The sequence below is a fragment of the Filicampus tigris genome, chromosome 3 (assembly GCF_054856515.1).
Source record: "Filicampus tigris isolate MCC_2025a chromosome 3, RoL_Ftig_1.0, whole genome shotgun sequence".
Lineage (NCBI taxonomy): Eukaryota > Metazoa > Chordata > Actinopteri > Syngnathiformes > Syngnathidae > Filicampus > Filicampus tigris.
In genome coordinates, this window is record NC_141219.1 from 22181608 (window position 1) to 22198432 (window position 16825).

A 16825-nucleotide genomic window follows, 5' to 3' on the forward strand; every position below is an offset into this window, starting at 1 on the left:
GTGCCTTTCCTAATTCAATCAGTTAAATTAAACACAGCTGGACTCCAATAAAGGAGCAGAACCATCTCAAGGCGGATCAGAAGAAATGGACAGCATGTGAGTAAAATATAAATGTGAGTAAAATATAAAGGTCGCTAATTAAAATGAACTTTTTTGATTTTGGCGAATGGCTGCAATGACACAAAAAGTGAAAAGTTTCAAGGAATACTTGAATACTTTCCATACCCACTGCATGTATGTACAGTATATTCACCCCAACTGGATATATTCGCTTCCATGTGCTCCCATGAAGTTTTTATCCTGTGCAGTTCCAACCCCGTAGCTGCAACTCCCGTTGAAATCCCGCAGGATCACCGAAAAAAATGTCAGTCTCTAACGCGCACACGCTTCAAGTTCTGGTTTCATTTTCTGCATTTTCTGGCAAGTTGTATGGATGTCACGCTATCTCTAACGCAGCCCCTGTAGCCGCAGGGGTGTCCAGCTCCGGTCCTCAAGGGCCTCTTTCCTGCCTGTTTTCCAGCTCTCCTTGCTGCATCACACCTGATTTAAATGATCAACACATCAGCAAGCTCTGAAGAAGCTTGATAAAGATCATGATCTCTTGAATCAGGTGCGTTGCAGCAGGGATAGAGGGAAAACAGGCAGGAAACCGGCCCTTGAGGACCGAGTTTGGACACCCCTGCTTGTAGGCTATATGCAATGACATCCATCCATCCTCTGAATCGCTTTTCCTCACTAAGGTTGCAGGCGCAACAAATAAAAAACTATTGGACAAAAAAACTATTAACACTCATAGACAATTTAGAGTTTGCAATTAACCATGCATGATTTTGGAATGTGGGATGAAACTAGACTGGTGTATCCGGATAAAACCAGCTTCCTTTTTTAGAATAGTGTTGTATCGTCTGCAAATTGACTTATTCAAATATGTCTCTCGAAATTGTTTATTAATTCAGTACCCCATTTTTTTGTCTTAACTAGAAGCTGTGCCACTAGGATAAATAGAGTTACCGCGGCATGTAATTTGTCCAAGTGGAGTTTCCGTACAACTTCTACTGCATCTTTTTTTTTCTTTCCGCTGCAGAGTTCGCTTACGTACCTACAAGCGCTTCACCCCAGAAATTGTTGTACCCTACTTACTGGATAGAAACAGCGACACTGCGTCGCATCATTTCATTACCAGAGTAATATATCATTAATTACATTTTCGTTTCCGGATAAACTCCTCTCGGTGCAGATCAAAGCTTCTCCAGCTATTTTAGCTCAGCTTGGTTTAGCTAAGCATGCATGCCGCGACCAAAGAGACTCGTTCATCTACACTTTGTTGAGAAGAGATCAAGTGTGAGTCGTAACTGTTGTCGTATTAAAATGTGTTCAAAAATCATAAAAGAAGAGTACGCGGAGGAACATTCTCGAATAGAAGAGGAGAAAGACCAACAACGTCATCTCGCTGTTTTCAAGAAGTCTCATAATATTGTGTTACACAATGCAGGTTTGTCCACTTTGTACTCTTACTTAGATGATAACGACTATTGTTTAGACAGCATAATTGTTTATTTCTCAATGCAATCCTTATATAGGGAGTTTAACATCTGGTCACTTTAGGACGTCACCGATGCTCTAATATTGATGTTGACAATCCCCTGGAAGAGGGGTTGGCTCAAGATGGCGACCCGTGTAGATGCACTTTGTTGAGCTCGTGAATACTGATGTAGTACCAGTTGCTTAAAATGATTTTTTTTAGGACTCAGAAGTACTTAATTCTAGAGGATATCTGTCTCAACTCTTTTTTTTGTCCGCAAGACATTGACGTGTGCTGCTAAAAGACTGTTTTGAAGAACCAGTCTTGGGAAGTTGCTTAAGGTTAGCAGCCTAAATTAGCAGTAAATGCTTCGTGATTTCGGGTGGAAATAAAACCAAGAGAGACGCCAAAAGCAGAGAGATTTCAAAGACTTATGATTGATATGGCTGTAATTGATTTTTCCGATTTATGTACACCTCTGCCTCAAATGCCATCCAAAGTCCTAAACCAAAAAGTCATGCACTCTTCCTGTCTCAAAGAAGGAGGATGTGGTGTCCAATGCGGACTTCCTTAAAGCTATTAACAACTTAAATGTCCGCTTCACTGAGTTCCAAGTTATGGTGACAAAGAATACAAAGGATATTTCTGACATACAAGAACATCTGGAAGGTCTAGAGATCAAAAGGCAAGGTACAAACGATTTGGTGAATGCGCTAAAAGTCAAAGTGGTTCAAATGTGTCAGTGCAAGAGAAGCACTATTTTTAATTTTAAAAAGTCGAGTGGTGATTACCATACTCTATTCTGTTACAAAGCCGTCGATATTGTCATTGTCAACAAACATAGATCTTAACCACGTTCGACTGGTTCTACTGGTTCAAAGTCCACAACCGACGGCGTCTGCCATTATGACTTGAAAGAATTCCGGAATGTCCTCCGCGGGCTTACGACACCATCACGTAGGTATTCTGGTGCATTTTATTGGTTAAGAGACTGAGATTTGGATAAAAAAAATACACTCTCCCGGCTTTAAAGAGAAAGTCAACCCAAACTATATTCTTTTCTCTAGAATATGTTCTATGCAAGCCCACTAGTTGAAACAGGGCATTCTGATAAATATTGCGTTTCTGGAATAAGTGTTAATCCACTTGTTTTTAGCCATCTCTGGGGGCGGCCATTTTGTCTTCTGTCGACTGAAAATGACATCACAACTGCTCGCAACGACCAATCAAACCAAACTGACCTGTTTTCTGAATCTGAGCCGTGATTGGTCCGTTGTGAGCAGATGTGATGTCATTTTCAGTCAACAGAAGACAAAATGGCCGCCCCCAGAGATGGCTAAAAACAAGTGGATTAACACTTATTCCAGAAACGCAATATTTATCAGAATGCCCTGGTTCAACTAGTGGGCTTGCATAGAACATATTCTTGAAAAAAAAAATGTTTGCGTTGATTTCTACTTTAAGGGTAGAAAGACACAACAGCGCTCCCGGCTCTAGTGGTAGAAACGCGGTTATCGCTCCCGGCCCTAATGGATTAAAGGGAAATGACTGAAAGAATGCTTAAAAGCTCCATCATCACCGTGGTACTTCATTCCACATAATATTTTCCAAAATGTTGGTGGGCTGGATTTTCTGTTAAACTGACTATAATATTACAAAGTTATCTCTTAAACTTTCCCATTTTCATCACCAAGCCCTATTACCATGGAAATTATGTTACTCCCACAACTTGTCTCCTCACAGATCTATTAGAAAGGTATGTCGTTAGAAGGAGCAAGTCTTTATATTTACAATATTGGGTTTACAAAGGTATTATTTTTATATCTGTTTAACTCACATGGACAATTAATTACTTATGAAACATTTGTGGGAGAGAAGGAGTTCTCCATTTGATCTCATGAATTAAATTTTGTTGGGAAAAGCATATGTAGTGGTATATTAAAACTGATGAAAAGCTATAGTGGTGAAGAAGTAAATATAATTCCAGATTCAGCGTTTTATATAAATGGTCAGAGCTGGGCACTTGACCCTTTTTTGCCGGACCGGCCGTGACCCTCCACCCTTGACCTGGGTATCCTTCCGGCCGCGGCCCTCCGGCCATATTCATAAACATTGTCGGCCCCGCCCCGTTCCGCCTTCGTGTGGGAAACTGTATGTCATTGCAACATGTGACATAATGAACTGATCAGAGCAGCAACAATTCCTGATGTGTGCGTGGCATGTGTTGCAGACCTGTCGCCAACAGCACGTGTCGGTCATGTGAATCAATGCGGCAGTTGTCGCTCTCGGTGTTGCGGGAGTAGGAAGAAGCCTAAAAAGAAGCCTTTCACAGAGTAGGCTGAGATGAACTTTGGCCGCCTCGCGAGCTCACACGCATGAGGGCCGATTAGTGGGCCGGACTAAAATCCACATCCGGCCATGCTTAGTCCGCCCCTTTTTTTTCTTTTAAAATTTGTTAGCGCAACCCCCCACCCCGAACATGGGCATCCGGCTGGGCCGGCCCAGGGACGGACTGCCCAGCTCTGTAAATGGTATTGATCTTATGAGTAAACACTGTACTAACAGTCATATTAGATTGTGCTTCCATAATCATAGAAAAATAATTTCTCGTGGGAAATTCTTCTGGAACTCTCAATTCACAAAGTTTATTTGAAATAAAACATGGCTTGTCCCTTTTAATTTTTTTTGTAATAAATACATCCTAAGATATTGCATAACATATATCCAACTAATTTATGTATTTGAAGATTTGTTGAGTTGGATGACAGATGTACATTCTTTTCTATTGTTTTATTATTTCTTTTTTTTTTATTGACATTGATTGTTACTTTGAGTCGCTTACGTTTGTAGATATCAAGAAAGGTAAAAAGATTTCAGACATATACTCTAAGTTGTTTAGTTGAAGTCTGTCGACAACTTGTGTCTGTATTTAATTAAATGTTAGTGTTATGTTATATTTGACTAATCCATGTGTGCTTGTCTTCTTGTGTCCTGTAGATGTTGAAGAAGATCTTCAACCTGAGCAGCAGGCCCAGAACTCCATTGTGGAGAAGCAGGAGCCAGAGTCCCCACAAATTAAAGAGGAAGAGCAGGAGGCTGATATCAGCAAGTTTCCATTGACTGGTGTGATTGTGAAGAGTGAAGATGATCAAGAAGAAAGTGATGGAGACTACTATGGAGGATCCCAACAAGATGGCCTCTTGGCTCCACTTTCTGATAGTGATGAGATAACCTCACACTCTCCTGATGCAGAGGATGAACACTCTAAAGGTGACAGCAAACGATGGAAATGCTCGCAGTGTGAGAAAACATTTAGTTCAAAGTGGGTTCTGAAAATACACCTGAGAAGTCATACAGGAGAGAAACCTTTCAGGTGCTCTGACTGTGGTAAAAGATTCACTCATAAGGGAGATTTGAACATACACATAAGAACGCACACTGGGGAGAAACCTTTTACCTGTTCAGTGTGTGGCAAGCGATTCGCTCAGAAGGGACAACTGGAAACACACACAAGAACACACACTGGAGAGAAACCCTTTGCCTGCTTAATTTGTGATAAAAAATTCAGTCAGAAGGTACATCTAAGAACACACACAAGAAGACACACTGGAGAGAAACCTTATGCCTGCTCATTTTGCAATTTCAGTTTCAGTGATCGCTCAGCATTGGTTTTGCACATGAGAACACACACTGGTGAGAAACCCTTTTCCTGCTCAGTGTGTGGTAAAAGTTTCTCTTTGAGTTGCAATTTGACCAAACACAGACGAAGACACACTGGTGAGAAACGATTCAGTTGCAGTTCATGTCATGAACAATTCTCTTATAAGTATCAGATGAGCAAACACAAGTGTGCTGGTGAGAAGAGCAGTGGTAAATGAAGCTGCAAAACTTTAAGCGTACCAAAACTGTCTAACAAGCTTAGAAGGTCTGAATGATTTTGTTAAAATGGAAAGAGGTAAGAGCATTTGTGATCCTGAATAAAATGTAAATTATCATAATGATTAATTTATCACTGTCTGTAATTGATTGTTGTTATCATTATTATTATTATTATTTGTTATGAATTGAGTTCCATCAACACATGTTCAGTTTCAACTTAATCTGCTGTTCTAATATTAATAATGGTAAATGTGTTGATCTTGGAATCAGGAAGGAGAAGATATCGGTACTTGTTTTTGTAACTTAGAAAATAGCTGACAGTGTCGATTTCAAAGCTACAGTAAGTACTGCTGCCGTATGCACCTGTTGATTCATTACACCTCTGAAATGAATAAAATATGCAGTGCTTGTGAGGCAGTGTGTGTGTGTGTGTCTGTCTGTCTGTCTGTCTGTCTCTCGGTTTTTATTTTCACAGGTGTGCTTCATTCATTGATTAAGTCACGTTACTGAAGAGGCCACGCCACCAGTTGGCTACCAGGTTGCGATAACAACAAACAATAGGGGGACAAACCGATATAAACACAGCATAATGAGAGGAAATCACTCATAATCTATAAAAAGGGTGTTTAGGGTGTACCCAATGACAGCTGGGTTGGCTCGATTGCGCCTGCAACCCTAGAAGTGAGGTTTAAGCGGTTCAAAGGATGGATGGACGTTATTGCATAGTATACAAGGACTGGGTCGGCGCTCAACATAAAGTTGTTATTCACGTGACATGCATAAAACCTGCCAGAGACATCAGAGAATTGATTCAGAACTTGAAGCGTATGTGCGTTAGAGATTTACATTTTTTCAGGGATCCCGCGGGATTCCCATGGCAGTCGGCTTTACCTTTAATCAGGAGAAAAACGTCATGGGAGCAGACGGGAGCGAGATATCCATTGGGCGATGAATGAATGAATGAATCCCTTTAAACAGTTTCTCCTTTTCAGGGTCCGCGGAAAGATGGAAGCTGGTACCTCAGGTGATTTGGGGCGAAAAACGTACGCATAGGCGTTCAAGGTATTTCTGTCCATTGTATTTTTGTCCATTGTATTTTTGTCCATGTGGGATGCCGTAAAACGCCTGCTTCCACTTTCGTGTACGTGTTACGTAACCACACGTGCTTCACTAAATCATTTACTGTATTAATATTCCTAAATTACCACTGAACGAACTCAAGCGTCAACACAGTACTAGTACTAGTAAATAAAGTAAGTAATAAGTCTTTGGGTCTATATAATCTTCTTTTAGTGCACGTTGAAGCATCACGGGCTAGCTTAGCTTTCTGGCTGCTAACCAGACGCGTTTGTTAGCAACATTTCACTAAGCGAAAATCAAGTCCAGTGTAAACTGTATTGTGTTGTGACTCAGTTAAATGTGTGAAACACGTATGAAAGAAGAGGTCGATGAGGAACTGGACGCTTTTTTCAAGATGCCTCAAGGGGTGACACTTAATGCAGGTTTGTTCACTTCTGCCTTCACTTTTGGAGGTTCTCTGAACTTTTGTATGGCAATTGGCCTCATGAAGTACGGGTGAGCTGGACCCTATCGCCGGTGACTTTTTGTCAAGAGGCGAGGAACACCCGGGATTGGTCGCTATCTTATTGCAGGACACATAATAGTAATAATAATACTCAGAATAATAATGACAATAATAATATCATCTGTTTAGCAGTTTAAGGCAGTTGAGAACAGTTTCTCTGTTCAGTGTCTTGCGCAAGGACACGTTGACAGTGAACAGTCAGATCCGGGAATCGAACCACTGACCCTTCCTCCACTGGACGACCCACTTTACTTAACTGGTCCACGGCCACCCGTACATCTCGGCAGAGGTGTCAAGTAACAAAATAAAAATACTTCGATTTTAGGAAAAGATTATTTCAATTTGATTCACAATCTTCTTCAAATCAAGCTTCAGTACAATATTTACTGTGTGCAGTAACATTTACAAACATGACAGAAAACGACATATCTTGGAAACATTACAAGTTATTACTCTAATAATGCAAGTACACTAAAGAGACTGTGAGGGAGGCAGACCTTTTTTAAAATGGTTCATTAAAGACGAAGTCAACCCAAACACATTTTCTTCGAGAATATTTTATATGCAGGCCCACTAGTTGAAAGAAGGCATTCTGATTAAGATTGCGTTTGTGGAAGAGTTAATCGACCCATTTTTATCCATCTCTGGAGGCGGCCACTTTGTCACTTCTGGCGACTGAAAATTACTTCACAAATGCTCAGGGCTCAGGAAATGATCAATTACAGCTCACTTGTTTTCTGAAGTTGAGCCATGATTGGAAATATGTTTGTGTTGACTTCCAATTTTAAGCAAGACCTGTAAAAATATGCAATTATGTGTAATAGTGTATGTAAGAAATACAGTTTTTAACCATACATTTTATATTTTGTACTAATGTAAATGTTCTTTGTACATAAATACAAGATTATATGAAAACCTTTTTCCCATATTTGTGCTAGAGACGTAACTGCTTTAAACAGAGACTGAGGGCTTGGCGATATGGCCTGAAATTCATATCATTGTGTTAATTGAATACCTTTCAAGGTTTTTACATAAAATGTGGCGAGAGGCTTGCAAATGAGGCAAATAAATACACTATCAAAACTTCTTCGGCACATAGAGGTATTTAAAGACGAGCCTTTCAAGTTTCCTTTTTCTGTTTTTTTTTTTTTAATTCTATTTTTTCTCCCACGTGGTACAACTATTTATAATCTGGATATTTGCTGATTTTATACTTCAGATGACTCAACTCATGCTCAAGCACATTTGATGGAAATATATCTGTGATTCTCAAACATAATAACTGCATGTTCTTGACAGTTATCTCCAAATGTACGAACTGTATATTAAATAGGAGAAGCTCGTCTGTTCAGACTTGGACTTTAAAGCTAGAGGGTCACGGGTCAGAGGTTTGAATAAAAATGGCAAGTAGTTGTTGGAGGGATGCTAATCTGCTTGCTGGCTACTGGCAAGTCGCACTTGAGCAAGGCACCACCCGAGCGCAAGTGGTGCAGCATTGCTTGCCCTTTCAAAAAGAATCATCCCTGACATGCCTGCATATCAGTGATGTCACAACACAGAATACACAGCAAAGTGTAAGTGGAATTACCTCTTGAGCGATTGTAATGAGTATATTACATAAGAAATATGTACATGTATTATATATAAATGTATGAACATCAAAGTGACAACATCCGACTTCACTGCACAAAGACTGACTTTTCTTAAGTGTGTTTGTATTCTTGGGTCCGACAGACGTCTGTGAAGATCTTCATCTTGAGCAGCAGGACTGGAATTTCAGGGCGGAACAACGGGAGCTGGAGCTGGAACAAATGAAAGATGAAGAGGAACCAGAGGTGCTTCTCATTAAAGAAGAAGAGCAGGAAAAATATATCAGCAAGTTGTCCTTGACTGTTATCCCTGTAGAGATTAAAGATGATGAAGACGAAGGTCAGCATGAGGAGAACAGAGGGATGAAACCTTCAAGCAGAAGTTCAAGCCAACAGATGACAACAGAAGGTGATGGAGTCCACTGCGCAGGATCACAAGCAGGTGGCCTCTTTGCGCCACTATCAGATTGTGATGACATGATGTCACCCTCTTTTGACACAGATGAACACTCCAAAGGTGATAGAACATGTCACACTGACAACAAACACGTGACATGTTCTCAGTGTGACAAAACGTTTTTCAACAAGTCATCGTTGAAAAGACACATGAGAACACACACCGGAGAGAAACCTTATAGGTGCTCGGACTGTGGTAAAAGGTTCGGTCAGAAGGCAGATTTGAATATGCACAGTGGGGAGAAACGTTTTGCCTGCTCATTCTGCCCCTTAAGTTTTAGTAAGCGTTGCAATTTAATAACACACACAAGAACACACACCGGAGAGAAACCTTTTGCCTGTTCGGACTGCAACTTAAGTTTCAGTGTACGTTCAGCGTTGGCTCAACACATGAAAACACACACTGGGGAGAAACCCTTTTCCTGCTCAATTTGTGGCAAAAAATTCACTCAAAGTAGCAATTTGACAACACACATTAGAAGTCACACTGGTGAGAAACCATTTCGTTGTGGTGTGTGTGAGAAACAATTCACTTATAAGTATCAAATGAACAAACATAAGTGTGCTGGTGAGAAGAGCAGCAGAAATGAATTCAATGAAGCTCTGAAACTAAGTAAACCCTGAAGGAACTTTGACTGTCAAGCTCAGAACATAAACATCTGAGTGGTTCTCGTAAGATGGAAGAATGTATTTGTGCTCTAAATTAAATATGAGTCAAATGGATTTACTTAAAACAGAAATGATAATTTTTCAGTCTCATTAATTTTTACTATTTCAACGTTAACCTCTATGATAACATTAATGTTGATAATATGCTGACTTAATAATCAGGATCTAAAGAAGAATTCACATCCATAGCTAAATAATTTGGGATGTAGAAAAGCTCTTTTATTGTTAATATAGCTAGGCTACATTAATTTCACATGGGAATTTTGAATGGGCCCGTTGTTATTCCAAAACCAACCACTTTTGTTTTCATGCAAACATGGATGTCAGATTTACATAAGTATCCATGCAATATGTGATGATATGAAATGTCAGGGCTCTCGAATCAAAGCTATGGTGGTCGTTGGTTTATTATATTTGTTTTATATGTGCCCCACATGTAGATATGCACATTTTTTAATGACACAACATGATTTATTGCAATTTATTTTGCTGACACCCAAGCTACAGTTTAAAAAACACCGGTCCATGTCACTGATCTGTCATACAGTTGTTCGCTGAACAACGTGTCAGGCAGCTTCATGTCCTTCGCTCTCATGTACTTGACTCAGCTAAGATGGAAAATCCAGGTCAAGAAAGTAAAATCCTGCCACAGTTTGGCTTTAGCTACAGGTGCTTCTACTCAGCCATCTACCTGCCAGTTGAGTAGAAGCACTTGTGGCTAAAGTCAAACGGTGGCAGGGCTTTTACTTCCTGTATCGGAATTTCCCATCCCTGCTTGACTGTGATGTTATACCAGACAGTGTAATCACAGTCTTAGTCAGTGGAGGCGTGAATGTAATTAAAATGCACTTTACACATTATATGAACTTCCCGTTGCATACGAATATACAACTGTGTAATGTTCAATACTTTTTGAACAGCATTCTCTAAAATAAACAGAATGGAGTGTGAGAGAGAGTGGCAAATACTTCAAGTGTGGTGCCGAAGTAAATGTAAGCAGACGCAGGAGGTGTATCACAAAATACTCTACTGAACATATCTCCCAAGGGAAAACAGGAAAACCAATAACCAAACGGACGTTGCATCTACAAAAACGCCTCGTCCCTCAACACATCCCTGAACCTTTAGTTCCGTGATGGAATTATGCCAGCAAACGCCACAAATGATGATAAAAGGCCGATTTTATTTTGAGGGCTGTTCCACCCGTTTATGGACCAGGTTCCGTATACGTTTGGTCAAGAATTGTATTAATCGAATATAGCATCACGACTTCCTTCAACAAACCTGCATGTTTGTGACCGTGGCACGAAGTTTGTCCAAGTAGAGTTTCCGTTTCATTTCCGCTTTCTAGTTCCGTTTATGTTTGCGCAACCACACGCAAGTGCCAGAATATTGTTTCCCCTCAAATTAGCACTAAACGTACTGAAGTTTCAACGCAGTGCGTCTCGTCAGTACTTTACTAGTGTCAGACAGCTTTAATTAAATCTTAGTGTCTAGATAAAGTTTCACGTTAAAGCTACTCGAGATATCTTATTTTAGCAGTCTTGTTGCGAACAACGAGACGCGGAATTCACACAACCCAGAAGCTATCACGACTGCATGTAAAGTTGTATTTATCGTGTAAAATGTGTGCAAGAAGTGTGAAAGAAAATTACGACGAGCTTTCACGAACCGAAGACGAGAAAGAGCGACAGCGTCAACTACAGGACGCTGTTTTCAAGAAGCCGCAAGTCGTGCTGCACATTGCAGGTTTGTTCATTCTAATCCTCTCATGTTTAGTAAGTACAATTATAAACAGCACTCCTGTGTTCATTTCTTAATCCTCATTTGTGAAGTCCAACATCCGGCCACTGCAAGCGTCTTCAATGCAACCCTTGACCAATTCACTGTGACGTACGTGGCTCGTTCTTTTTGTTCTTTTCTGTTTTACTTTCCAGCATAGTAAGTGCATTGCTGCCGTCCACTGATAATGTGTGCCCCACACACAGAAAACCAATATTAGCCCCCATCAAATACTTGAATACAACCCAGTGCTTTTTAAAAACTGCCAAACCACCCTTTCTCTCTCCACCAATGAAACACCCATCCCCAACATCCCTCTCAAAGATAAACCCCCAACACCCAACCCACCAAATGCACCAGCCATCACCTCCTTTTTCCACCGCATATAGAGGACAATGCTCCACCGACTCCCTCACACCACACACTGCAAAACAGCCATCACTATGCTTGCCCAATAAATAAAGCCCTCTAGCCAGCCCACAGTGACCCAGGCGAAGCCGGGACAAAATTATTTCATCCCTCCGTGCAAATCTTAAAAGAAAAGTACTCCCCACCAACGGATCAATGTGAAAAGATTGCCTCCCTCTCCCCTCAGCGCTCCATAGTTGCTGCCATTCAAGATGTACAATTTCCCTAATTTTGGGACGATATTTCATCATACCCAAGGGCACTTTGAGCCGCACATACGGATGGTTCACACTGGATTTAGCAATAGTATCCGCCACTTCATTGCCTATAAAACCCACATGAGCCGGCACCCACAACAACCCCACCCTACAACCAACCACCTCCAATCTATAAATCAACATACGAATTTCAGCCACAATATCGTGTCCTCCTCCACCACCTCCACATCCTCCCAACACCACCAGTGACAACAGAACATCAGTGCAGATTACAGAATTTACAGCCCCCACTTCTTCCACCCACCACAGTGCCCAAAGAATCCCAACCAACTCAGCGTGGCACATTCTTCTAATGGCATCATTTTTTAACAAACCCTTCTGGGTCATTTGACCAAAGCAAAGCAATCGAAAAAAGAGAGGGTCATGGTTGAAAGATGATTTTAGCCTTCTTCTCTATGGCCGTAGTTTACATTTGTGAAGTATCAGTGAAAAAGAAGAGATAAAATGTTTTCAAGTAAGACAGAATGCCGATATTTCAGATCATGTGGCTGCCAGAATAAAGGGGAAGTTCTCAATGACAAAATTGCTTGCAAGATTTGAATATGGCAGCACTGAACATCTTCCTTCCCCTCCTTGAGTCTCTGACCAAAGCCATGCCCCCTTCGTCACTGACATGATGTGCATTGCACATAACTTAACCACGGCTGCTACATTGGCAGCTAAGATTAATTTTAATGGAGTGTTACTTTAGCACTTACTGGTTTAAAATTGTATTTTGGGAATATACCATCGATTAAAAATCAAAAAGCTATTATAAACGTACAAATTCTGTTTTGCTTTTGAATCCTCAGCAGGTTGCGGTCCCTTGCTTTGCTTCTGTTTTCTAGTCTTCTGCCCAGTTGTTAGCAAATGAGGGATGGGGTGCTTGGCAAATGCACCTTGTTGGTCACACCTTCTGTGTCTGATTGGTTCATTTTCCTCAGGCACAGCCGTTTCTTAAAACTCAAATTGGAGGCGTAATACGGAGCCAGAGATGGCAAATTTCTTTTTACAACTGTACTGTTGTCAGGTTCACACTGACAGTTTACACAAATTTGACAAAAAGTTATCTTTTAAAATTGCAGTCGTTGCTGTTGGGACAACTATAGTCCACTTCTTCCTATCTGTAGATTCATCATTTCATTATATCGCTACATTATTCAACCATATAGTGTCCAGGTTTTCAATAAACATGATCCACAACGGCATGTTTACTACCCACAATCTGTGCCAAGAATTTCAGCGTTGTTCATATGGGTTTCCCATAAGCACCACCACATTAATTGGCGGAAGGCTAAACACAACAAGTTTCTCAACATTAGTTGTACAACAGATCATCTTTGATCAACCATCACTGTTTGGGCCAGGCACGATCCGCGGAATGATTGGTGAAAAAAAAAATGTGCGTGTTCCCATTAAGGCAACGTGATTAGTCCGCATTCACTGTAATAGCAGTACAGGAATGAAACCCTTCATGGATCACGTCAGTCGAATTGGAATCAGAACCGGCATTTTGGCAACTTGGGGTGAAACGAGTCCTAACATGAAATGATGACACCAAATGTTTGCTACACAGAGTTTGAATGTAAACAAAAAACTGCACTTTTCTAAAAGCCGTAAGTTTGTCTGTAAGTGGGGGGCTGCCCAACCACCGGGCTGCGGACCAGTACTGGTCCGTTGGCCACTTTTGAACGCATGTCATGTTGTCTCGGGCACGGAGCGCTAATATTAAATCCACAAAGTAGCAAAATCACTAAATGAACAGATCTATTTGGAAAGTTTCTTTGCAATGGGTAAAAGACCCAGTGAGAATCCAACACAAGAGCCTATGCCCAAAAAGAAAAAGAAAGGTGCATTTCACAGACAACATCAGAAGACCTACTTCAAATATGGATGTCCGGCGACAAGTCATTCCCAGGCACAAACGAAGCCCACTCTGCACAATATGTGGCAAGCGGCTCTCTGAGTCAATAAAGCCTTCAAAACTGATTCATCAAGAAAAGTAAGTGCCTTGAGAGAGGCATACTTGGAAGGCTAACTGCATTTCTCAGGCTAGAAATGAATGCAATATTGGTGAAAAAACCCAACTGGGGATTCTCGTTTATTGTTGTAGCATTGCATTTCCAACCCTGCACCCACACCGGGCGGTGAAAGGTTGCCAGTCCGCGAAGGGTATGACCCTCTCCGCGGCTTAAAAAAGGTTGGGGACCACTGTGTTAGTGAGTAACACACATACCCTATTCCTAGTCCTATTTAGTCCTCTTGCCCACTTCTTTGCTGGACTTTATCGCCGGTTCTTGTCTCTCTACATATCTTTGCTGGGATTCATTCTTTGCTGAATGGGTCCATGCTGGGGCGAAGCTCCCCGTGGTTGTACTATCGTAGACAAGTTGCAAAAAAATCGAATGGTGTCATTATTCTCCGCTAAAGAAAGTGCCACGGCCAAAGTGCTGCAAAATTGCAAATGGCTTAGCAGGGTGCAAAAAGGGTGTAACGTTTTAAAATAAGGGAGAAAGTAACAGAGCTGTCATAAACAGGCTGCCAACAAGTGCCAACAGGCCCTTCCCGCGGATCTTTCCAGCTGTCTTGACCCGGAATCGAATCAAAGAATTGGAATCAGAACCGGAATTGTCCAAACGATGCCCAACCCTACTTGTAACACATTGCTACCTCACAGGCACCTCTTTCTTCCACATCACAACAACAAAGTCACAGCATGAGACTGTGAGACTTTGTGCAAAGCTTAACCTAAACTTTCTGTTTGTTTTTTGTGTCCTGCAGATGTCAGCGAAGAAGGTCTTCATTCTGAGCAGCAGAAGTGGAGCTCCAGGGTGGAGCAGGAGGAGCCGGAGCCTCCTCACACAAGAGAGATAGAGGAGCTAGAGCGACCCTACATTAAGGAAGAAGAGGAGCGATTGCCCTTCCACATTAAAGAGGAAGAGGAGGAGGAAGATATCAACAACTTTCCATTGACAGTCATTGTGAAGAGTGAAGATGATGACGAAGAAGAAAGTGATAGAGACCACTGCGGAGGATCACAAGCAGACAGGCTCCTAGTTGCACTATCCGATAGTGCTGACATAATGTCGCATCCTCCTGACACTGATGATGAGCACTCTGAAGGTGATGACACACAATGGAAGTGCTCACAGTGTGGGAAAACATTTGGTTCAAAGTGGGGTTTAAAAGTACACATGAGAATACACACTGGAGAGAAACCTTTTTCCTGCTCACTCTGTGGTAAAATATTCACTCAGAAGGCACATTTAATAGCACATACGAGAACACACACTGGGGAGAAAGCCTTTGTGTGCTCAGTTTGCTCCTTAAGTTTCAGTGAACGTTCAAATTTGGGTAAACACATGAGAACACACACTGGAGAGAAACCTTTTGCCTGTTTATTTTGCGGCAAAAGATTTTCTATAAAGGGACATTTAAGAACACACACAAGAACGCACACTGGAGAGAAACCTTTCGACTGTTCAGTTTGTGGTAAACAATTTGCCCGTAAGGCACATCTGAACATACATGCAAGAAGACACACTGGTGAGAAACCTTTTACCTGCTCAGTTTGTGAGAAACGATTCGCTCGTAAGGCCCATTTAAACATACACACAAGAACACACACAGGAGAAAAACCTTTTGCCTGCTCGGTCTGCACCTTAAGTTTCAGTGAACGTTCAAATTTGGTTAAACACATGAGAACACATACTGGTGAGAAGCCATACAGTTGCAGTGTGTGTGATAAAAGCTTTTCTCAAAAGTATCTGGTTACGAAACACAAATGTGCTGGTGGAAAGAGCAGTGGTAAATGAAGCTGCTGGACTTAAAATACATTGTAAACTTGTAACTTTCAGATTTTCTTGGTTGGTTCTAAAATTGTCAATTAAAAGGCAAGTAGTCAAACAGTAAATACCCTAACCCAAAATTGGGTCTCTTGAAAGGCGTTATATGAATCTGTGAATTTTTAAATGAGCTCCATGTGATGAAAAACAAATCCTTGTGTTTTGACTGCTGTGCACAATCATTTGGAACACTCTAAAAATGTTTATCATTGTGGTTTTAATTCAGCAAAGTCTCTCTCTCTTTCTCTCTCTCTCTCTCTCTGAAATGAAAAGTGACATTTCTGAAATGGTCAAATAATATTTTGGGAAAAAAAGGTTTGTCATTAGTTGTTATTTTAGGAGCACAACAAAACGTTAAAAAGAAAAAAATGTAGCTGGGTGAGACTCACTTTTGCTTTACAGGAGAGACAATTTCCTGTTTTACCATCCTTGGGTACCTTGAAATGCGCTTTGTAAAGCTAGGCTATTATCATTTCTTAACAATGTTGTCTGTATATGCTATGTCAAGGCTATGTGTGAAGTTTTTGAGTTTACTATGCAGTATTAAGACCATGTTAAGTACAATGTGAGTCATATTAAAGCTATGTGTGTCCTTACTGGTACATTGTGTAGTCAAAACAGTCTTTCTGTGTTGGCATAGAACTCAACACTAGGGTACAGTATGTGGAGTGTGCATGTTCTCCTAGACCCCGACCCCGACCCCTCCAGGTGGATGCCGGGGGGCCACTGCCACATTGACCTCGCCCTCTGCACACCCTTGAATAGGTTAGCTGAGTAACTAACAACAAACAGAGTAGCTACAATGTAGTATAGACTTCAAATGTTGCAGGCTG

The 16825-nt window shown here is 41.1% G+C and overlaps 2 protein-coding genes across 11 annotated transcripts; both read left to right on the forward strand.

The window, feature by feature from the left end:
• Positions 1 to 1029: 1029 nt before the first annotated feature.
• LOC147150312 (uncharacterized) lies at positions 1030 to 5818 on the forward strand. The gene is made up of 2 exons (XM_086025509.1): positions 1030 to 1492; positions 4520 to 5818. Exons 1-2 carry the CDS (start codon positions 1288 to 1290, stop codon positions 5398 to 5400), a joined length of 1086 nt encoding a protein of 361 aa, XP_085881635.1. The 5' UTR covers positions 1030 to 1287; the 3' UTR covers positions 5401 to 5818.
• A 103-nt stretch (positions 5819 to 5921) lies between these two features.
• LOC147150313 (uncharacterized) lies at positions 5922 to 16594 on the forward strand. Of its 10 annotated transcripts, none has more exons than XM_086025498.1 (4): positions 5922 to 5939; positions 6394 to 6463; positions 8721 to 8984; positions 14929 to 16594. In XM_086025498.1, the coding sequence occupies exons 3-4, from the start codon at positions 8798 to 8800 to the stop codon at positions 15960 to 15962; spliced, it is 1221 nt and encodes a 406-aa protein (XP_085881624.1). In that variant the 5' UTR covers positions 5922 to 5939; positions 6394 to 6463; positions 8721 to 8797; the 3' UTR covers positions 15963 to 16594. The 10 variants fall into 10 exon arrangements, with proteins under 10 accessions (XP_085881624.1, XP_085881623.1, XP_085881622.1 ...); XM_086025497.1 differs by having other exon boundaries at positions 5939 to 6082; XM_086025496.1 differs by lacking the exon at positions 5922 to 5939 and adding an exon at positions 6101 to 6226.
• The last annotated feature ends 231 nt before the right edge of the window (positions 16595 to 16825 follow it).